Here is a 24,909-nt window from a genome sequence, read left to right on the forward strand (position 1 = left end):
ACAACTCAAAATTGTCAGGGCAACTCTGTGACAATGTCACTGCAATGTTAATTGTTATATAGTTTTAATATTCATATCATGAAATTTAGTTTACCACATAGGTGACCATAACATATAGCTTACAATATAGGTTATATATTTTTCTCATTCAAAACCGTATGCAAAGAATTTTTCAAATTGAGCTCATGTGCTTTTGTTCCAAACTTTAAATTTACTCGTAGCGCCAACGTAATATTTAAATAGGCTGTAACAGGGGAAAATGCGTATATATATATATATCATATTTCCAAATTAATAATATGTGACGTCTTGAAAACAAATACTGAAAGGTTATCCTAAAAAAACTAAGAATATTATTGTTACGAAATAAGAAATCTCACTCATGCCTGAAGTTGTTTGTTGCATTACACTGCGAGGAAGCTACACTAACCCTACTCTGTGTAATTATTTATAATATTTGAATATACTACCCTTGTAGCAGTTGTCGTAAAACAGAATTTGATGTTGAAGAAAATAAATAAAAGTTTAAAGCACCAGCAATAAAAATGTGAGTTCGCAAAAAATCGAACATATTTTACACTAAAGTTTGACTTACAGACGTTTTTTTTTTAATTATAACACTATGTAGTCATGAAAACAAACAATATTTAAATTAAAAGTATTGTAATGGACTACTCTTTTTTTAATATTTTAGCATTTTAATTGTTATCATTTGTTGGTTACAGGCTTCTCAATTGAAAATATAAGCACGTGCAGTTTAAAATTCGTGTAACAATATTCTAAAATACAAGAAGATCGTTATAGTTAGTTGGTTAGTCAGAATTAATCAGTGAACCAGTGGTTAATTAGTTACTGACTCTATCACTTTCATCACTTATTTTCGTTATATGCTAAGTCAGTTTTGTGTTGTGTCATAGTTACAATATGAGTGTATAAAAAAGTGATTATTAATTATTATATGTGAATTAGGCCTCTCAACTAATATGCAGCCTCTAATTTATAAGTTACATTTGTAGGTGTCATTGTTTTGAATAAAGCACAAAGCTACACAATGGGCTATCTATGCACTACCCACTACGAGTATCAAATCCCGGTTTTCAGCGTTATAAGTCCGCAGACATACCACTGGGGGATTACATTTATAGAAATGAAGATCTCGTTATTGTTAAATAGATTAAACTTTACATTATTTTTACTGAATAATTTTATTTGTTTGAAGTTAAGCACAAAGCTCACTGTGCTTTATCCACCACAGGTATTAAAACCTTGCTTTTAACGTTATAAGACTTCGGACTTACCGCAGCGCTACTAGGGTCGTAAAAGCATACTGAAATGAAACGACAGAAATGTTTATAACAGAATCATCAAACTATAAACCTAAAACGGACCATAGAATAATATTTAACGTGATCTAAAGCTTCACCTGACATGGCCAGGTGGTTATGGCACTCGACTTGTAATCCGACGGTCGCGGAATCGAATCTCCGTTCCACCAAACATGCTCGCTCTTTCAGCCGTGGAGAAGTTATAATGTGACTGTCAGCCCCACTGTTCGTTGATAAAAGAGTAGTCCAAGAGTTGGCGGTGGTTGGTGATGACTAGCTGCCTTCCCTCTAGTCTTACATTGCTAATTTAGGGACGGCTAGCGCAGATAGACTTCGTGTAGCTTTGCGCGAAATTCAAAACAAACCAAACCAAATCACCTGACACAAAGGATTGTTCAAGCAGTAATTCAATATTTAATATCACGATATCCTTATCTTTGAAGGTGAGTCCACTTATTAACACACATATGAAGACCACTGAATGTTTCTTCACACGATATACAATTGTATCGGATTTAATATTTGTGTTTGTGTCAGTTTAACATATAATTAGAAATGTATGTAAGTTATATTGTTAAATGTGTATTGTACAAGTCTTGCCTCTTATCTAAATTCGTAGAAGATTCTCGAGAGTGAAAATCAACAATGTACCATGTATGTAAATTACTAGTGATTGTAAATATTGTAACGTGGTCATGGGCTGACTTGCAGACAGACCAAATGGATTCTCTCGGTGTAGCCGTTGAAGTTCGACTTATACTACCTGCTGTTATAGGAAATACTTATTTTAAGAGAGGATGCAGTGGGCGAATGGCACACAGGCACTAACTCGAGGGTTTATAGTTAAAACAAAGCGAAGAGACTTGAGACAAGAACTTCCAATAACACTTTTTATTTAAGTCATCAAACGCTCAATATTTACGTACATGTATATAAACAATTTATCTTTATTCATGTTTATCATGGGCAATCATTTTAACTCTACTCATACAATGACTGATGTTTAAGAAAGAATGACATTAAAATTACTTACAAGAGCTTGGGCGAGAAATAGCTTTTATACTAACAGGAAGAGACATCTCTCCTTCTATGAGATGAGCTGGAATGTGAATGACAAGATTAGTTCGAATTGCTTGCTAGATTTTGAATATTCTGGAGTCTATTCTAGGACCTTTCATATTAGCTGAGGAGGTAATTGTCGACCTATTTATAGTACCATGGCGTCAGGTGACTTCTTGTTTGTGATTTCTTAAACTCATTTTGTAACAATAGCTTATACTAACGCGTCGTCAAGTGGGCAGAGGTTATCTGTTTTTGAACTCCAAAACTTGTGAGTTACATTGGTTAATCAATCACCATAGTCCATACTCTCACGTCGTCCCACTATCCAAGGTTCTTTTTGGTTTCAACGTCCAAGTTTGTTGAACCCCTTTTAACTTCGATAGCGTCAATTCACTTCAACTCAAACGTGCAATGGACAATTTCTCATCTTTAGTTCATAGCTTGAATAACCCTTTTTAACCTTGATAGTGTCTACTTGTTCCAATCTAAATCAGTAGCAGATGTTTTTCAGTGGCTTTCTCTGAATCTCTGTTTTAAATAACTCCTCTGTTGTCTTTGATAGCATCGGTTCTTCATGAACTGGCTATAAATTAATCACATGACAACGAGTTTCTCGGCATGTCTCCTTGAGCTGTCGTTATTCTATAAACAGCATTGCCTTGAATATGCTTTTTTATACTTCATTATTTTCTGTTCATTATTATAATTACTTATATAAGGCATCGAAATATCTAGCGAAGCTTCACTGAAGTGTCACGTTAAACAGACGGAGTGGTGATTCAGCATAGCAGTTGGAGCTTCCACTAATACTGCCTATTACACAGTTATTTTATTAATATACAGTGTGCAAATGGAATACACAGGCACTAAGTCGAGACTTTACAGTTAAAGCAAAGAAATCTGAGATCAAGATTTCAAGAAAACTTATTTTATTAATATTTTCATGTACTTAATAATTACATTCAACACACATTTTCTCAAATAGGTTAAACTCTTTTGCTAAATAGTTGTATAACTCTAAAATACTTAATATGATAATCTACGTTTAGGAATAATGGCATTAAAATACTTGAAATTAGTTCAGGCATGAAATAGTTGTTTGTCTTATTATGGCAGTAATCATGTTGAAGTGGTGCAGAGAACTTGCGTAGTGTCTAAAGGTAATTTCTTTTCTCCAGGAGAAAGATGACTCTTTGGCTGTTACATGACTTTTTTTTTTTTTTCTTTTCAAATTTCCCTCAGTATCCTCATGCACAACTACACATAAGTAGTTCCAATAGTTAATTGGTCAACTATATATTATGATTGCGTCCAACAACTAACAACAAAAACAACTCCATTGGTTATAAAGAGAGCTGTTGAATCCTCAGACTCTTCTCTTGTACTTGTATCTATACTGACATTCTTGTTATTGATACATTATCAAAGTGCCGACTGATTTCCTTTTTGGGAACTTGAAGCTCGGTAATTATCAATCATTCGCAGCTTTAGTCCATACTGCAGCGTCGTCAAGCTGTCAAAGATTCTTCTTGGTTCCACTTCATTAACGCGGCGTCCCTAGCTTGCATAACCCTTTTACTGACCATGATAGCGTAAGTTCCTTACAGTCTAAAGAGCAGCAGAACGTTTCTAGACGTGTTTCTCTTGAGTCATCGTCCTTATATTTTCATCTTTTTTTTAAATATTCTTCTTACCTACACTTCACTATTATTGTATCGCACTTCTTCTCATTGTAGCCCGGCAAGCCCATGTGGTTAAGACACTCCACTCGTTATCTGAGGGTCGCGAGTTCGAATCCCGGTCGTACCAAATATACCTGCCCCTTTTCAGCGATGGGGGCGTTATAATGTGACGGTCAATCCCACTATTCGTTGGTAAAAGAGTAACCTAAGAGTTGGCGGTGGGCAGTGATGACTAGCTGTCTTACACTGCTAAATTATGGACGGCTAGTGCAGATAGCCCTCGTGTAGCTTTGCGCGAAATTAAAAACAAACAAACCTTATTACATATGATTATCCGAGGCATTTCAAACATCGAACAATGCCTTAGAAGGTATGTTTATTTATAATTATTTTCTATATTTAGGCTTTACGTCGTGGATTGAGTTTGGAACTTTTTCAAGAATTTTTTACAGACTATTCTACTTACCTAATTGTAAAGTATACTATCTGTTTTTTATCTTTTATTAAAAGAAGCAATAAACTGAGAAATCTTCTGAAGAAGGTTTTCATTTTTCTCAAAGTTATGTTACAGATTCTGTTTGTTCTTCGTATCTTCTAAAATAAGACACACACATTGTTCTGATAAAGTCCTCTTTCTCTGCAGTGTCTCAAAAGTTCCCTCGGGAATTAATTATAAAACAAAGACTATAAACTGAACGCAATAATATGAAAATGATAAATATTAGTAATGCACTATGCTGTGCGACAGTGTATAGGCAATGTTCTATATATTATGGATATTATAGATGTAGGCACTTATCCAAACAAAAATTACTGTCCAGATTTGGATCTAAAAAATATACATCTTATACATTTGTTCATAATTTTGTTACAGCGCAATTTAATGTAATAGTGCATTTACTACCATTTTATGTATATCGAATATTAAAATCCTTATTGTATGAAGAGTAATAAATGATTTAAAATTGAAGATATAGAATATTATTTTCTACGTTATGTAAAATATCATAATATACTTATACCATAACAATCTTGTTTATAAGTCATATGATGAAATAAAACAAATATCATGAAAATATTTTATTTACACACTGATATAGAATACAGTTACTTAATCTTATACATTTTCACGTCCCCTGGAGATGATGAAGTAATTCTGTTACACCATCTAGCAATGTACACAGGTCCTGGTGTTGTTGACGGGTCAACGCATCTCGAAACGCTATACCAGCTTGGCGAAACTGGGTGAAGGTCATGTTTCTTTACTTCTGTTCACATGCTATCGTCTTAACTACCAACCCTCAGATTACGAATCCTTCATATTCTAGCTATCTGGTCATGCCAAGTCCTTCAGATTCTAGTTATCTGGTAATGCCAAGTCCTTCAGTTTTATTACCTGTAGTCAATCTTTCATTTCTGTTTCCCTTTCTGTTTCTCCAAACATTAACGTCTGTAGTCGCCAGAAACGACGTATTCTTGTGAAAGAAGGTACTGCAGTAGAGCAATAAATAACAATTAAAATTCTTAACTTTGTTTAATGTAAGCTGGAAGCTATTACGAGACATGTTTAAGGTAAATAAAATGAAAGTAATGCCCTGCATCACCAGAATGTATGTTAGCACTTATTAGCTCAATATTTCGTTATTACAGCTTCGTCCTGAGCTATTGATATCTTATAAGTTCACTTATTCTGTCGGATCTGAATTGGAAAACTGTCATTAGTAAATCAAACGTTAACGTACGTCCATGGAAAGTTCAGGTAATAATAGAATAATATCTAACTATTGAATTTAAATGGTTGAAACAAACCAAAACAACAATGCTAAGTATGTAACATGTGTAAACGAAAAGGTAAACTATTAAAATTCTAGGATTTAGAATAGGATGCATTACATACGTATATACATATATATATATAATATCTCTTCATATTATTTCCTCCTATCATATCAATTGGAAGTAAAAGTAGAATTATTTTCAGTGAATTGAAGAAATATATTAATGTAACTTCGCAACTAGTGAATAGTTTAAAACCATATGACATTTAAGTCCCTGAATTCTATAACTATCCCAAAAACTACAAGTAAGATTTACCCCGAGACCCAAAGCATCTGTTTGCAGATCTCCGACAGAAAGTACATCGTGAGTTGAATTGCTGCACCCGTTATTTGCATTGAGTACCTGCTCATATAAACAATACATATAATTTTCTTGTACAGTTATATAATGAGTCACACTTCCTTAATAATAATTATAATCTGTTTACGATGGATGTTGTTCAATTATATCCCAGAATCCCAACTGAAGAAAGAGTAGATTGTGTTACGACTGTTATAAGAGAAAACACAGATGACTTAAGTTTCTTAAAACTTCTAAATATTTCAACTGATTGTTTAAAACAGCTCTTATGTTTAAGTAATGGGTATGCGAGATTTAACGGGTAATTTTTACAGACAAATCATAGAAATAGCTATGGGTAATGGAGTAGTAGTACTCGCTGTAATATTTATGCATATACTTAAATAGAAATTACTTGATTCTTGAAAAGCGGGAGAGAACATCTGTTGAAGATTCACAGATGACATGTTTGGAGAGTGGAAAACTAATTTAGAGTCTCATTTTAGTTTATATGAATTCTTGAATACTGTTCATCCATTCAGAAAATGTACACTTGTTAACGCTGTACTTGATAGACATTTTCCGTTTCTAGATACTACAATTTGTGTCAAGGATGGGGAAATCTCCTTGTTTGTATTTCAACCCACACCTTTCTCCTTCTGCTGTAATAAGAAGTGTATTACTGGCCATTTCCACAGGATTGATAAACTTTGTTGTAAGAAAGAAGTATGGTAGGAAGATAGAGAACATTTGACAACTCTTTTAAGAAAAAAATTCTTGTGGACTTACACAAAACATAATAACAAATTTTTATAGGCAATAGAAAAGAAACATTCTGTTGAACCGTTGAAACAAAGAAAGCACATTTAAAGCATAAGTTAGTTGGGTGTTTCCATATGTAAGTGATAATGTTACCATAAAAGGGAAAAGAAAAATTAGAAGACCGGACTTACTTATTAAAATAGTACACGAGCCAAGCATCTTCCTTATATCGTTACTAACAAGTTCAACAGAAAAAAAACATGATGTATGAAAACTAACTGTACAGATACTAAATACATTTTACAAACTCAATGCCACAGTAAGAATATTGTTTGTGAAGTAATTGTGGCAGATGCTTTGGTACGGATACAGAAGTACATGTAGCTCGAAGACCAGTACACGATAAGGTATCTCAACACGTGGGTGACAAAAAATCTCAGTACTGATAATGCAGTTGCTGAGCATTATGGAAGAGAACTCGGAACATCACAAGCAGGTAACATCCTATCGGATGTCAAAATCTTATCTAAATGACAGTTTTCTGGATCGGAAGGTTACAGAATATATTTTAGTCAAGAGAATTAAATATAAAATGAACAAACATAAAGGTTGGCTTTTATTGTAAAGACGTTAATAGCATTCTTAATATTTTATCTTGAATTTTGACGAAGTCATTATACACACTTATAATGGTTAACATGTTCGCTCTCGCCAAGTGTTTGATATTCATATGGGTAACTATAATATGTTTAATTACCTGTTTTTGTAAGGCTGACCCGGCATGGCCAGATGGTTAAGGCACTCAACTTGTAATCCGAGGTTCGCGGGTTCAAATCATCGTCACACCAAACATGCTCGCCCTTTAAGGCGTGGGGGCGTTATAATGTCACGATCAATTCGTTGGTAAAAACAAACCAAACCGTAGCCCAAACAACACTCCTTCAATACCGAGCAATTCCCTCCCTCCATCCCAAGCTAGTGAACACCAACGACCGTCATCAAACAACGTAATAACCTCCACGTTACCTTAAACACGAACGACAAGAACACGCGGATAATAGTGACCACGAAACCTTCACACGATACCCAAACATCAAACCTACATATCAGAAAGTGCAATGCCTTTACTTTCACTGATAGCCTTCACCTAGTTGGCCAAGAAACACAAAGACGAAGCACCAAGAAAAATCGAATGATACAGACCAAAGACGACTGCAGAAGAGTGACCCAATCCATCATCAAACCGCAGCCACCGAGACCGAAATCTCCATGAACCCACGCAGGATTATAAACTTTCAAAATAAGTCGCTCCTGCGTCTGATCGACCCAGACCCATATAGTTACAAGCACGGCTTGTTTGCTTTTGAAACCATCGAAACGAGACGTCACATATAATAAAGAAGAATCCATGTATCAAATTTTGTAATTCTACGCTTATAAATTTATTGCGAAGTTAACAAATAGTATCATCCGGACATTTCCACCTAGTATAACGTTTTTTCCGTATTCAACAGTATATCTGGAACTATCCCATCCTAGGTAACTGCATCTAGGGTTACGCGTTTCTAAAACTTCGTTTGTTTGGAATTTATCGCAAAGCAACACAAGGGCTATCTGCACTAGCAGTCCCTAATTTAGCAGTATAAGATTAGAGGGAAGGCAGCTAGTCATCACCACCCACCACCAACTCTTGGGCTACTAATGGTGGTATTGACTGTCACATTATAACGCCCCCACAACTGAAAAGGCGAGCATGTTTGACGTGACTGGGATTCGAACCTGTGGCCCTCTGAGTACGAGTTAAGTGCCTTAACCACCTCGCTATGTGGGTCTCAGACTTAAATTTGAGCCAATAGAGGCAATTTTTTTAATACATTAAACTGTTTATTGTATTTTTGTTACCTGGGTCTTTTCATCCTAACTGTGTTTCATCCCTCTAATTCTATGTTTAATGACTATATTACTATTATGGTGTTTCCAAGCTTGTCTAGATTCACACACAAAAATGTGATAAATAATACCAGTTTACTTTTAGTTTTGATATAATTATGCATCACTTTATTTATGTTGAGAGTATAAATTTAATTAAAACTAATGTCACACAGAGGCCAGATACTAAGTTAAATTTGAATTAAAACTGAGTTTTATGTGTAATGATAAGCTGGAATAAGACAGTCACTAATGTATTTCAAACATGTTTAAAGTTATTATAAAGAAGAATGCATACTGCAATAGTTGTTAACCCCTTATCAACTGACATATATGATAGAAATAATAATACATAACTTAATCATGTCTTGGCTTTTTAACTGCAAATCTCTTTTAGTAGTCCTTAATTTGAAATGCACTAGTTTAGAATAATCATGCTTTGAGATAAATAGAAAATGTACCCTGTTCTCATATCAATTTTGTAATGACATAATTTTGGACATTAAAGATATGCTGGAAATAATTGATGAGTTTGTAACAAAATTATTAAACAATAGATATCATATCTGTCATAAAGTGAGACATTGTTAAGATGTGTCTGTCAAGTAACTTACATCTTCTATATTATGAAATATATATTGAAACGTAATTGCATAATGTTGCAAACACGTAAAGACAAATTAACCAAAAAGAATTTAAATTAAGCCTTAAATAAAAGGATAATAAATCACAATGATTTTATCCAGTTTTATTACTGCATAGTGCAATACATAACAGGTATTCAAACCATAATCAAAATGACAACATTAAAACATTTTGAAATGTTCTATTTAATACATCTTCCTATATAATACAATATTTCTTAGATAATTACAATAGACTAGAAACAAAAGAATCGTAGATTGGTAAACAGCACAAAGATGTAAGGTTCTTGCATCCTCTGCATGCCACAAATACTGTATATCTTCATGTAACACTTTACTTAAGCATAAAACATTTTCATGGAACAATTAAGCATATTAAGCGCATAACATAAACCTCATTGGTAAGCACTACCTGATCACACAGGGTAAATATATAATTACACATTTAACAAATCTGTAATGAAATATCTTTGGAGAAAAAATGCTTCAATGTGATGATTCTTAGTTTCTTATATGGTAAAGATGATAACTTCCATTATATTTCATTTAATGAGTGAAGTTTCCAAACAGAAAAATCCAAAGCTGATTAATCTTTTCATTTGGTCCTGTAACTAATCAGAAAATGTGACATACAGTCATATGAATGGCTTTCAATTATGTGACATCATCATTTTCTTAATGTAGTAACCTATACATCATCAGTTTAAATGAAACACAGTGGAATCACTTGTGAACCTTCACGTTTCACTAAACTTAAAAAATTAAATGCTAACATTAAAATACACTATGAATGAGTCACCAATACTAGTAACACTACAAATGTGGTATATAAACAGCAGTTATGAGTTTCTTTGGGCCTCACAAAGTCATGGAATTAACAGTTTTTCTCACCACTGGTGACATCTGTTTTGATTTCAAATTAGAATTGTAGCACATTAGCATAATCTAAACTCCACTTAAATATATCAGAGGACCAAGTGAAACAATTTTAAGGCCACATTCAAACCCACTTTTGCAACAAGCTTTTAATCCAAAGCCAGCTCTAGGTTAATCACATATGTCACACAATGGCCATTTAGTTCTGATTAGTAAGGTTAAGTTGTGATTTTTTTCCAACACTAAATCTGATCAGAATTGTCAGTAAATTATTTTATTAAGACAACTGTCAATGCATATCTAGCGACAACTCTATCACCCTACAAATAGTTTTACAGCATTCTAAGCCCACAGTATTTCCCAAATCATACTTAAGAGTAACTAGTCTACACAATGAACAGATGGTTTATAGATTTTGTAGTCAGCATACATCTTGAAATGTAGAAATACAATGATGCAACAATTTCAGGTGCAATTCCAAAATGCTTTACCTTTATATACTTATGAAACTGTCAAAATACCTGAATATCTTTTACAAACAACAACTTCCTCCATTATATATATATATAAAATCAGTATGATGATTATCATAAATAAAAAACAAACAAACAAAAAAAACTTCATCCCAGTACAAACTCCCTAACTACAAATAACTATCTTACATATCAATGAAACAATTCTGTAGTTCAGGCATACTTGTGTACCAACCAATGTTCCCTCAAAGATGCACATACATATAACCATGCATCAATTTGACAGTACCATGCACTGAAAACATCAGGCCTCTTACAGGTTAGTCATTTGGTAATAGTTTCATTTGGAAAATGTATGCTTACAATTTGAACAAAACCATGTCCTAAGATAAGGCAGGAGTACAGGCATCTATAACCACCAGAAAGAACTGCTCGATTGATAAGTAGTGCTCAGAAAAGTTTATAGTCTGCTAAGTAAATATAAAATTTTTGGGGAACTTTGTTGTCAGCATAATAATTCTAGTTTTAAAATTTCCTAATTTAACCAATTAAATGTTTGTACCACTTTATTCCTGTCTACCATTTATTTCACAGAATAACTGAGCTATCCTGATGTATACACCTAGTGGATTTATACTCAAACTATTATTAACTAATAGTGGACATTACATTTACCTCCACTGTGTTGATTCAATGGCTGTTATGTCAAGTTATTCAAATATTAATCTAAATGTTCCAGTGTTATACACACAAAAGTTTACTATGAATGGTATTTTAAATGAATTCTCAAATATTGCCATATTGAAAAACTCACTCTCTTGGTGCTAATACTAAGGAAATTAGGGCCAATTATGAATTCAACCTATTTGTTTTTGCAGTTTTCAATATTACAAGACTCAGATACATCGTAACATCTCAGCTTTAACTGCCAGTAAAGTTTTGCATAAAACGTCTCAGTAGCACAGAAAAAGTTATACAATTCCCAAGTTGAAAACATGTATGAGAGCAATCAGATAAGAATAACCATGGGTGGTCTACAAATTATCTGTAGTTAGCCAATAATAAATACAGCTTGTCTACATAATATTTGTTATCAGATACGAATAAACAAATGTTGTTCACAAGTTATCTGTTATTAGCAAGAATAAAGACAGTTTATCTGAAAATTGTCTGCTTGATTTGAAATTGTCAAAATCACACATAATAATGATATTAATAACAACAATTATCATAAACCAACTGAACAAATCATCCCTAATTTTGAAACACTGAACCAAAGGAAAGCAGCCTGCCACCATAATCTGCTACCAGATGAATATTGAAATGAATAATAGAATTCACTATTTCCATTATAATGTATCCACAACTGAGAATTAAGGGCATGCGCAACATCACTGAATCAACATTTTGATTTGCAGCCCAACCTATTGGCCCTGGGACCATTTATGAGGTATTCCCTTCGACTATATTTTTTATTTTATAAATAATTATTAATTTAAATAAATAATACTCAACAGAACATTATTCATCAATACAGTTTTAAAGGTACTTGTAATCCTATCACCAATAAACATTTCTAGATATGTTAGAATGGTCATACACCTTCTGATTCTTTTCAATGTCTGAGTATTTTGTGGCTTGAAAACCGAGTACACAGTACTTCTAAAATCAAATGCTGGCTCAATGTAATTTAGCATGCTGAACTTTTGGAGGCAATAACAAGTCTCTTTATGATTACATGCAAGTATCAGATGTCTTGTTTTGGTGTTTGCTTCTACTGCAGCTGAGGTTATATGCAATTATGATTTCTGGGATAAAAAATACAATCTTTCAAAATTAGAAAACATTTTGAAGACTATCTTCAACTATGCTTGCTTATTTCAACTATTTGTGCAAAGTTACACAGCGTTGTCTGTATGAGGTGTTTCTACTTTTGAATAGAAAACTATTCAACAGTACCCACAACCAATTCTTGGGATACTCTAATCTATAGTTGATTTTGACTGTTGTACTTACAATGCACCCATATACTCAAAGTGTTGAGTATGACTTTGCAGGTATAGGATATAAGCCATGGACTTATAGATTTACAGTCTGTCATGTTGAACACTAGCCTAAGCCCCAACTCATTTATGTACACTTCTTCAAATGATGAAACAAATGTTAGAATATAATAAAATTCAAAGCTTCCATAAAAAATGGGATATTATTAGTCTAAAAAAAAGATTTGAATAAAACTAAAACTCCATATTTAGTATTTCATGTATTCAACATTAAATGATATTTAATGCAATATAAACAACACTTGAGAAATGTGAGAAATAAAAATTAAAGTACAATATTATATACAATTTGCTATTCCTTTAAGACTAACATAACTCTTTTAATGACATTAAAAACAATTAACAATAAATACAAAGGCCAACCTACAACTCTCTTCACCACTTGTCACTGAAAGTAGCAGCAGCATCCTGGTAAGTAGATTCAAATGACAGGTCAACTTCATATTTATTTTTTGTATATTAAAGAACTTACCTCTAAACAATTCAGAGAAATAAATTAGTTGCATAAGTGTTACATATTTTTCTAATCTTATATAAACATAGGCTCACTGTAGCAAGTAAAAATAACTAAAAATGTTATGCATTAAAAACCATAAAAATCAAATAGAATAAATCTTTGCTTTTTTAATGTTGTATTTGATTGAAAGTCAACTATCTATTCAGATTTTTGTGCTAGAGAGGAAAATATGACAAAAGCATAGATATAACCTATGTCAGTTTCAACACATGCTCTTTCAATATTTTATAATCACGAAGTAAAAATATTATACTCAAAACAGTAACATAACATTCAATAAATTTAAATTCAATTTTAAAATCCAAAAAAACTACAATTAGGTCCACTGACCAATACAATATTTTTAAAAGTTTTATTATATTTTGGTTTACAGTGAATAAACACTTCTCTTGTTGAGAAACACATAGGCATACTGCCTACTGATTTTAGTTTTGTTTCTTGAAATGAAATGAAACTCTATGCAAAGGAAAACATATTTACTGAGTATACATGCCAAACTACAATTTAGTTTGTACTGGGATGAAGACATTAATAAGGTAAACAATATAATATTTCCAACACAATGTTCTATTGTAATATATATTGGGCAACAACAAAGTTGTACAATCTCAGTGACTTGTTCACTAGCCATGAGAGATTATTAAGTAATCTGTGAAAATCAAAACAAATTTAGTACAATGTTCACAAGAAAACAGATGTTTTATAACAAACATATTGTTTCAGCAAAATAATTTAATGGTTCTAACTTACCATTCTTTTATTATTAATTACAGTTTCCTAAAGATAATGTTGCTGTCATATTATAATAGTAAAATAACAGTTGAATCCAATAAGAAATGAAGGTTACTGTTAGATTTACACACTAATAATTCAAGATAAATGACTCCATTATAACGATACAATTCCAAAATTCAGCTATTTTGCTTCAGCAACATTTATTGCACAATATACCTATTGTGACATTCAATTAGCAAGTTTCTCATTCTGTTAATTTAAATATACAGAAACATTATAAAGATACCATGTCATACAGGCTTCACCACCTTTTAGAACTATATAAAACAAGCAGCCTGTAAAAATAATTTAAGAAAATTTAAATTATTTGAAAACTATTTTCACTGTTCAGTAGGCGTCAGTTACTTCTATTCCTAAACTAACCAAATAATTAATATTCATTTAAAAATGAAAATTTCATGGCACATTTAATGCTAATTTTCTATTATGACCCTATGAACATACATTTTTACACTTTCTAACAAATAACAAGTATGCAAGTACATATGACAGTCTAAGATTTGCAGAACGTTTTTTCCAACCAAGAACATTCAGATTCTATATTTTCAAAAGCTAATAGTTCTTAATGGGAATAACATTTTCATTAATGATTTGTTTTTACATACAGTATAATATAATTAAATGGTTATCTAAGGATACTTAAAACATTCAATATCTAATTATAAATGTGAATTTACTTGCATCTATCACATCATGGCCACATTTTTGTATCAACTAATATTTTGGTAATCTATTATTCTATGCATACTTATTATTATTTTTAATTTGTCACCTAACTTACTGATTTCTGTTAATTACATTTTTTATTAAATCTGATAATATAACAGTGAACAAAAGATACTTTTAATATTAAAACATTTCACACTTAAAAGTTTTTACAAGCATTAAGGGATAAAACATGTTTTATATTTATATTAATTCATATAAGGTAGAACAGATGGGAATAAGTAGTTTTTTAATATTGACAAGGTTCCTGCACTTAATTAAGGCTTACATTTATGGCTTTCAAATGCTTTAAGAAGTCATTCATCAAGGTCAATAAGGTAACAGTCTTGACTTGCAAATGAAAGGATTTTTGAGCAGGCTTATTTGAATATTACAATAACCATTATATTTAGGCATAAAAAATGCTACAATGTATGAAAAAAGAGAGTACACAACAAGTTTTTAAGCTAGTTCAAAATCTGTCATTGCTCCATTTGGAGTAGTATTATGTGTACAATGGTAGTTCACAGTCAATGCTTCCCGTTCGTCAAACTCTTCTGTAGTCGTGTGAACCACTTACTAACTATATTCATAAACATTTAACTAGCTTTGGGCAAATAACAGTTTATTCTAAACAACCAATGTTAATGTGATTATAAAATCATAGCATTCACAATGAAACAGGTAGATCAGGATATTAAAAATGATAGAAACACATTGTAATATACCTAATTAGCTGAACACAGAACTCTTAAACACTAGCTTGTTATTATTGATCACCCTAGTGACCTCATGCTAGTTTGGTGAAAATACCAACTAAATTATTAGATTGTTACAAAAACGTGCACAAAACTACACATAGAACAGCTGAAAACTCATCTACTCTCATCAATAATATATCTGTAATGTGTGTATTGTTAAGATAATTGTAAATAACATTTTAGTTATAAAACTGAAAGTTTCAGTAAAAGAATGTGTATTAATGATATAAAAATATAGTCCTAATAAACAAGTTATTTTTCTGCAACCAAAGAACTAATTGAAAGCCAATTTCTGTTGGCATGAAGTTCATGTTTGGTAACCTTACCAAGCATTTGCAATCTATTTCAAACTGTGTACAAGCTAAATGATTTTTTTACACAAAACTTATGATACTGTCTATTAAAAAGGGTAGAAGTATATAAATTAAGCAATGAAACAAATAAATATGCAACTTTTGTAAGAATGATCCTTCAGGTTGACAAACTAAAATAATATTAACATCTTACTATACTTCTTCAAAAATTAAATTAGATTCTAAGCCTGTGTAATTAGGGAGTACATCTGCTTAATGGAATAGCAAATTTATTCTTATAATTTCAGTGCAAAGATGTTTTTTTTTCCAACTTTCTTAAAATGTACAATAAGAAATATAGATTCACAGATCATGGCCATTTCATTGCTTATAAGACAAAATATGTTACAGTTCTTGAAATTTATTTAAAACCTTTAATTATCATTTGTTAGTTTGTAAGATGCTCAGAACTTTCAGCTTGACTATGCATTCTTTACACTGTAGCCTCAAATATCCATCACCATTTTGTAGAATAAAACAAGATTCTAAGGTTTTCTGAATACAGTCAGTAATTTTGTGGAAGATTAAGACCTGATATAAGCTCATTTTGTACCAATGTGTTTCAGAACTGACAGTTACTCTTAAATAAGGAGCATACTTTTTTATGACATTGGAAAGTTGATGAGGTGAGAACATAGGATGATAGAATATCACTGATCAAAATTAAAGTAGTGTATATATATTATAGAAATAATTGCAATTTTTATCAAAAACTTTATCAAGCACAGAACTGTTTATTTTCCCTATTTATGCAGAATGTCCTTCACAATATCTTATAAAATTGGACTTTCAAAAGTACCCATAATGTTATGCATGCACCAGATAACCAAGTAACTGTATTCAGATACCTTTTAACAGTACCTTATGTATATGTGGATCATAATAACAAGCAGAAAACTGAAGCAAATAAGAATATACAAGTTTGAAGCTAATAAATGAATAATAATTAAATAACATTTTAATGTGACAAAATCGTATAGTACAAGTGTTTCTGTGTGAGTGTGTATTTGCTTTTAATTTTCTAAGTATGTTTACATACAAGTTGAAGTGAAATTTATTGGATAAAGTATTTCAAAATGTTCTCCAGTAACCTGTTCAGTTCTTACTTCAACAGCATCAATCCTAAAACTTTTCTAATTCACCTTTATCTATCAATAAAGATGTGTGTCATTTCCAAGTACAACTCCTATAAAATCAAGTAGATTTAGTTTATTATCATGACGTGACAATGTTATTATAATTCCACTACTGTAGCATTTCAACTATGCACAGACTGGTGTGTTAACCTAATCATACTATGAAGAAATATATAAATATCTTAGAATACCAACCTATGGTTGAACATATTAAGTATTTATGTCAAACAACACCATTTCAAGTCCATGGAGAAAGTTGTAATGTTGCAATAATTACACATTTTTTTGCACCTACCAGAAAACAGCAGTGTTTCTATTCAACCATCCTGATGGAAGATGACAACTGTTAGTTACAATAACATACTGAACACAATAATCTTGCTGTCCAACCACCTTGGTGTAAAAGTTCTTCAATACCAATTGAGCCACCTTGATACAGTTAAACAAAAACTAAAACTCAGCGACATAGGCAAAATAACACCGGAATTCTTGCAAAGTCTATTCATCGTGAACTATCACAGCAATGATTATGGTGTCCAGCAGTGACTCTTATATTTTACTTCAATATTCTTTGTAGTTCCAATGTTTAGTGTTCATTCCTATGAGTGGTTTCACAAAAGAAATTATATGTTTGCTTCTAAATTAGCATACATGGCTACTGGTAGAAATTTCACATGGGTCTGCCACTGAGCTGTAAGTTGGAAGAATTTGACTCCACTCCAATCCAGTCCATCAATAGTTACTACAAGTAAAAATGTCATAGTGTAAATAAAAATAATAACAATTTGTAAAACATCTACTAATCAAACTTTTTAAAAATTAATATAAACTGAACCATGTTGGTAAGAAAAACTAATTACTACACAAATATCCACACTTTTCAAACTCCTCACTTCACTGTTTCTAGTACCTCCATGTGATTTATAATTATCTGTGTTTTGTTATCTCTCTTTCCATTGGCTTTTATTCTTTTCTGCAGAAGGAAAGGTGGATCATAAGCTACACATTGTTTATGAAAGTCCCAGAAGTTACATTTTTGATCATTCAAAGATCTGCTCCATCTTCCTGCACATGTCAAGAACATGAGTTAACTTTAATTAGATTTTAGTAATGCACTCAACCCTTCTGTTGATACATCAGAAGTAATAACAGTTTTTTGCACTATTTATTAATTTGGGTACTTATTCTAGAACTTGTTGCATGCTCTTAATTTAATTTGATGTCCATATTTCTCTTCAGTTTCTACAAATGTAAGAAGTCGTACATAATTTTTTACACCAGTATGAAAAATTCCTCATACATTAAATAAACAGAAAACATCAATATCTGAATGCAAAACACAGAAGTTTTGTATGCTATAATTTCCAAAATATTTACTACTGATTCTTATTTTGTATGTTTAAAGTGATAAAATAAAGGAATGTGCCAGTTTCTGAAACATAGAACATAATTCTAAAGTATTTGTTTTAAATCTGATATTCAAAGAAACAGATAACCACTACCAAAAAAATATTTCTTCTCATAAATATGAAGTGTGGTAATCAAATATGTCCACTCCAAATTCAGACCTGATGGCACAAAGATTGACAGAAAGTTTGTAATTACTTGGGATTGCATCTAAACTTAATATTTTCCTAAACTAAAAACACAGTACAACTCTTACATTTATGACAATAAATACAAGAAACCTTGTAAACTGCATTAGGCCAAACAAAAAATAGAGCTAGCTAGCATTCCCATCAAATGAAGGATGTCCGTGTATCAACATAAAAGTAATTTGTACCTTGTGGACCTGGACCATTGATAAAATATTTAGTTCCAGACCAGACAGAAGACTGAATATTGTTTGTGAGCTTGTAAAATTTTTGTATACAAGTAATTATTTATATTAACTACTTGCAATAACCACTACCATAAATTGTATATTTTTTATATTAAAATACATTTATGTTAAAAAAATTGTATCTATAAATCTTGTTGGCAAGTACCATAATTTTGATTCATATTGAAATTAAAATAACTTCTAAATTAAACTAAAAATTTCCAGCTGTTTGAAATCTTAATACTTAATGTACATCATATAATAAATTGGGGACTCATGTCCAAGATCTGAATTAGAGACAAAATACAAAATAAATTCAAATCATAATTTAATTTATATTTATCTGTGACAATAATATTTGATATCTGATTACCAAGGTTTTCGTGACTCACCCTTCCTTGAACAACAAGAAAAATATAACAAAATAATATTGTGAAAATTGCCAAAATGTTAGAATTAGAAATTAGAAAATCAATAAGAAAAATAATCTAACAAAGCTGTATTACTGATATGATGATTTGTTGTCTGAGGAAGCATTAGGGAAATATGATAATGTCTTGTTGACATTAGATATCGTTTTTGGTAAAACGTTAGCTTATAAATGGTATAAGGTCAACCAAACAAGCTAGCTAAAGCAAAGTGTAACAATATCAACTCAGAATTAATTTGCTCATCATGAACCTGGACTGCTGATAAGATATTTACTTCCAGACCAGATGTAAGACTCAGTATTGTTTGCAAGTTTGTAAAACTCTTGTATACAAACCAATAATTTTAACTATTTGTAATAACCATTATTATAAATTGTATTAGTTATTTGTATATTAAATTGTATTTGTCTTATGAAAGAAAATTGTGCATATCAATCTTGTTGGTAAATGTCATAAATTTGACACAAATTAAAACTGACTTAATTCCAATTCAAATTTCCAGCTATTTGAAATTGTAACATGTAATGTACAGAACATAATAAATCGGAAACTGGCAAGCCTCCAAACAGTGTACTTTGTAGTCAGCCTTTAAGATAATGGCTAAACTTAACACAAGTACCAGATATTTTAAGCAAAATCTCTCTTGTGGAGGCATTATATTGTTTCTCACATTGTACCTAACAATTGAGAATAATCTTTCTTATAACTAATAATGTAAAATATCTACAACCAAGACCTATATTTTAAATTTTAAGCAAAAAACAAAAAAGGTTTACTGCTATAAACACACACATATATATTTTTACAAGTTAAACCATAAAATAAAAACAGGCTTTATGGACTATGAAAGGCTCTTTGAGGAATTATACTGGTTTTAAAAGCTTGCTAAGAGGCATAGACTAAATAAAAAATATAGATAAAAAAAGGAAAATAATTTTTTCAACAGAGTACCTCTTCACCCTAAACATTCTTTATTCAAAATATAAAAACATTTGGGTGCTATGAATAGAATATGCATAGGTAGACATACACAGATGTAGGTATGATTTCAGGTGGTGGCCAGACAGGTATCCTTGATCAAAGCAGAAAAAAAAAAAAAGCATTGTCTTGTACCTATTGGAAGAAGATTCCCACTTGAGATGCCCCAGTAGTTAAGTAGACTGAATACTAAAAAAAACCATCACATCAAACTGGAGTGGAAAAAAATATGAAGGATAAAAAAATAGGAAGGAAAAAGAAAGAAACAACAAAAATAAAGAGGAATGATATAACAAAACAGTGTTTACAGTTGTTTTTTAAGAGATCTAAAATTTTCCAATACAAAATTTGTAAGACAACTACACTGGAAAAAATTATAAAAAATAAAAAGTGAGAAAAAACACTACAAAAACAATGAAAGTAAAGGGAAAGACTGAGAGCCTGAAGGATGTAACAAAACCAAGGGTCTCTCGGATGAACAAATAAACTTATGCCCCTCTTACAAGTAAGACATTCAGAACCAATAAAGACACAGATATTGACAAAACAAGAACAATTAAATAAGTTTAACTAATTTAAAATCAGGTTTAAGTATGTCATGACCAACACACTAAACTCAACTCAATGTCATATGGATGCAATAGTTTATCAAACATTATAATCAGTGATGTCAAGAAAACCCACTTTGAGAGAAATATATATGTAAAAACATGTTTAGAAGATCTAGCCAGGAGACTTGTGATAATTTCTGCAGAAAACCAAAAACAACCAGCAGAAAGAAGACAACTTAGACAATTTTACTGACACCCAACAGCCAAACTTCCCAGGAAAAATTAAAAATTTATATTTTCCAGAAACACCTAAAAACAACATCTTAAACAATTTTTCAAAAAATTTTCTCACAAAACCATCAACATAATTTCACAAAACAGAAAGCTAAAAACAATCTTACAAAAAGAGATATTAATTCCATTAAAAACCTAAAACAAGACAAAAACATAAAAATTCTAAAAGCAGATAAAGGTAATGCTACAGTCATAATGAACACATGAACACAAAAAATGAAAAACATCCCATCAGACACGAACAAATTCAAACCAATACACACAAATTTAACAAAAACACACGAAACACAACTAAACCAAATACTACAAAAAATTAAAAAAGCCAACATAATTTCACAAACACTTTATTCCTACCTACGTAAAACTGATTCATGCACACCACAAATATACGGCATCCCCAAACCACATACACCAGATTGTCTGTTATGACCAATAATGTCCACATATGAATCATTTAATTACAATCTTGGTAAATACCTAGCATGGTCATTCTCCAAATATGTAATATCAGCCAGCTCATTCATCAAAGATTCTATTAATTTCAAGTGTAATCTAAATCAACTTAACCACAAAGCTTTAATGGCCAGTTTCGATGTTATATCCCTCTTTACAGAAGTTCCAACCACTGCAAGATAGCCTTAGAACTCTATATCTGAGACCCTAACCCATCAATAGACATTCCCAGCAACCAATTAGCAACCCTCATAGAATTCACAACGACGAAGACAAACTTCATGTTCAACAACCAAAACTATATACAAACAAATAGCCTAAGGATGGGCAACCCAGTATCACCAGTTTTAGCCAATATTTTTATGACACAAGTTGAATCACAAGCAATTAACACAGCATTACATCCACCACTATACTGGTACAGATATGTAGATGACACAGTTGTGGGATTCAGATCTACAGAACACATGCTTAATTTTTTCAATCACAAACTCTATACCTCCCAACATTAACTTCACATGTGAACAAGAAGAAAGCAATCAAATATAATTTCTTAACCTCAAAATTACAAGAACCGACACACAATTTAAAACAGAAATCAACCGAAAAATCACCCATACTGGACTATACATTCCTTGAGACTCAGCACATGAAACAAAACAAAAACTCAACATACTAAGAAACCAAATAAACACAGCCATAAAACTATGCTCACCAGATAAAATTAACGATGAAGTAGACAAAATAAAACAATGCTTCATCAACATTAATAAGTTTCCTCCATAAACCGTAGAAAACATTATACGCACACACCTAGACAGAAAGCAAAATCAACCAACAAAAGTAAATATATCTCACAAATTAAAAAATCACAAAACCATATACTGTATACCATATATTCCTGATATCAGCAGAAAAATAACCAACATTTGGCAAAAACTAGTAACAAAATATGACATTCCAGTTAATACCAAATTTATTCAAAAACTGAGGTTTATACTATGTAAAAACTACACTGACAAACACCACACCAACATTATTTATAAAATACAATGTGATAACTGCCAAGACTTCTATATTGGAGAAACAAGTAGAAAAATGGAAACCAGATTCAAAGAAGATAAAAAGTCACCTTCACACGTTTTCAAACACTGCAAGTCAAATAAACATAACATAACCACAGAAAACACTCAAATACTAAATAAAGAAACAAACATAAACAAATGCAAAATTAAAGAATCCTTACTTATACAACAACTTAAACCCAAAATAAACCAATACAAAGGAACACCTTTATACCTATATTAAAAATAATAAAATAAATAATATAATATTATATATTCAAACATCTAACACTGCCCTCTACATTCTGACACTCAGTTACAGAACTCCTTTCAAACATATGGTCAGCTTCTGGTCAGTTACCTCTTTCTTTCTTTGTGAACCTGACGATGACCAAAGAAGGTTGAAACGTTGTTCACTCCTCTAAGTAAAATATTTTCTCAACCCAAACGAGCTGTTTGTACATATATGTTACCAAACATTATGTTTTTGTTCAAATTGTTTCTATAAGTATGACAATGATGCATACTATCCTCACATAGGATATAATTAAGGATGAATGACATTTTTATAACGTTTCACCTGGAATAATATGTAGATCATGAACTTAAGTTTTGTACTGTACATCAGGAAATATATTTTAAAAAAGTTACAATGTATATAATTTAGAAAAATAATTCACAAAAAATATAAGAAAAATTTAGTTATCAATATAAATAATAAAAACATGTAGCTAAAGATATTTGTACAACATTCTTATCCATCTGACATACTTATAAAATCTACCATTTGCAAATTGCCATGAAATTAAACTAAATGTAATTTTATTATTATTTATGCATATTAGTTATGTTTAGCAACAATAATTTAAAAAGAAAAAAAAAAAGAAAATAAATATCTACCTTTTAATGGGGCCTGAGGGTTTTTACATGCACAAATTAAGCGATGGACTCCATCAACTACCTGGTAACGATTTTCTGTCTCTCTTTCTTTTTCTCTCTTCTTCCCCAATCTCATTACTAAATTATAACATTTTGAGTAAAATAAGACAAGTTTAAAGATGCAAATTTATAAAGCTTTCTTTCCAAAATCATTTCTATTAGAATTATTACAAGAAGTAAAATATGATGTAAGAACTCTCTATGTTACATGTGTTCACATTTTCCTCAGCTGAACATGTATTCCCAATAGATACCACCTCACACAAAAACTTTTGACAAATACTGTCTTTTATTGGTGCAAATATTTGCTCACTACTAGCCTAAATACCCTCACTTACCATCAGATATGTTAACATGAGACATCTGCATACCACACCAGAAGTAGGGAGGACAGGTGATAAATGTGAAATAAGGTAAGTGCCTATTGAAAATACATTTTCAGTTTTGGAAATTTTTAACTTTGAAAATGATATCTTACTTCCTCTCATAATAAGCTAGAATCCCATATTGAACAGGTGGAAGACTAGTGAGATGATAATCTCTCTTTTGACAGCACTCAAAGGAAAAATATGGGGTGTGAGAGAATTAAAAACAACACATGAGAGATCACAGCACTTCTGAGCCATATATACTTTTCACCTGTTAGTATGCATTGATAAGAGGGTGGAAACAAAGGAGGGACTTTTTGAAAAGTTACAAAAATAAAGGGACCTCTTCTTGATGAGTGGTGAGGACATGGCAGATCATAATTCAGAGGTTGACCTCAATCAAACACCAGGTAACATCTGGAACCATTTATCAGGTCTTTCATAAGAAAAGGGTATTTTACCTTTCACCTCAAGAATGGCTATTGAGAGGAAAGAGGAACTTCTCCACCAAGAATCCACCTCCATATGCAGCACCTCCAATGCAATCAAACTAGACCCACCAGCATCCAACATCCAGCAGATGGTAGAAAAATTTGGTGTTGCCTCTCCAGTCCATGGTAGGAGGAGGGTAACCATTCAAACATACAAGAACTTATGTAGTTGGTCTGGCTCCAACCAATACCAGATCTACTTGTAACCAGCATCCAGTAAGAAGGAGGTTGCCTCAGCTGGAGGTACAGGCTGCAATAAATGGCTGCATCTGAAATTGTAGAGTAGGTTCACAGTAGGAAAAGAATTACACCATCTA

General features: G+C 31.6%; 1 protein-coding gene across 1 annotated transcript in view; it reads right to left on the bottom strand.

The window, feature by feature from the left end:
• Positions 1-9,610: 9,610 nt before the first annotated feature.
• The window catches only part of KrT95D (phosphofurin acidic cluster sorting protein KrT95D), a 129,516-nt gene continuing 114,217 nt past the window's right edge, over positions 9,611-24,909 (bottom strand). Inside the window, exons 20-21 of the mRNA XM_076503589.1 lie at positions 23,695-23,811; positions 9,611-17,943 (exon numbers count right to left, since the gene is read on the bottom strand). Of these exons, the coding sequence (XP_076359704.1) occupies positions 17,825-17,943; positions 23,695-23,811 (236 nt within the window). The 3' untranslated portion in view covers positions 9,611-17,824. The remainder of the gene's footprint in view (positions 17,944-23,694; positions 23,812-24,909) is intronic.

The sequence above is a fragment of the Tachypleus tridentatus genome, chromosome 6 (genome assembly GCF_004210375.1).
Source record: "Tachypleus tridentatus isolate NWPU-2018 chromosome 6, ASM421037v1, whole genome shotgun sequence".
NCBI lineage: Eukaryota > Metazoa > Arthropoda > Merostomata > Xiphosura > Limulidae > Tachypleus > Tachypleus tridentatus.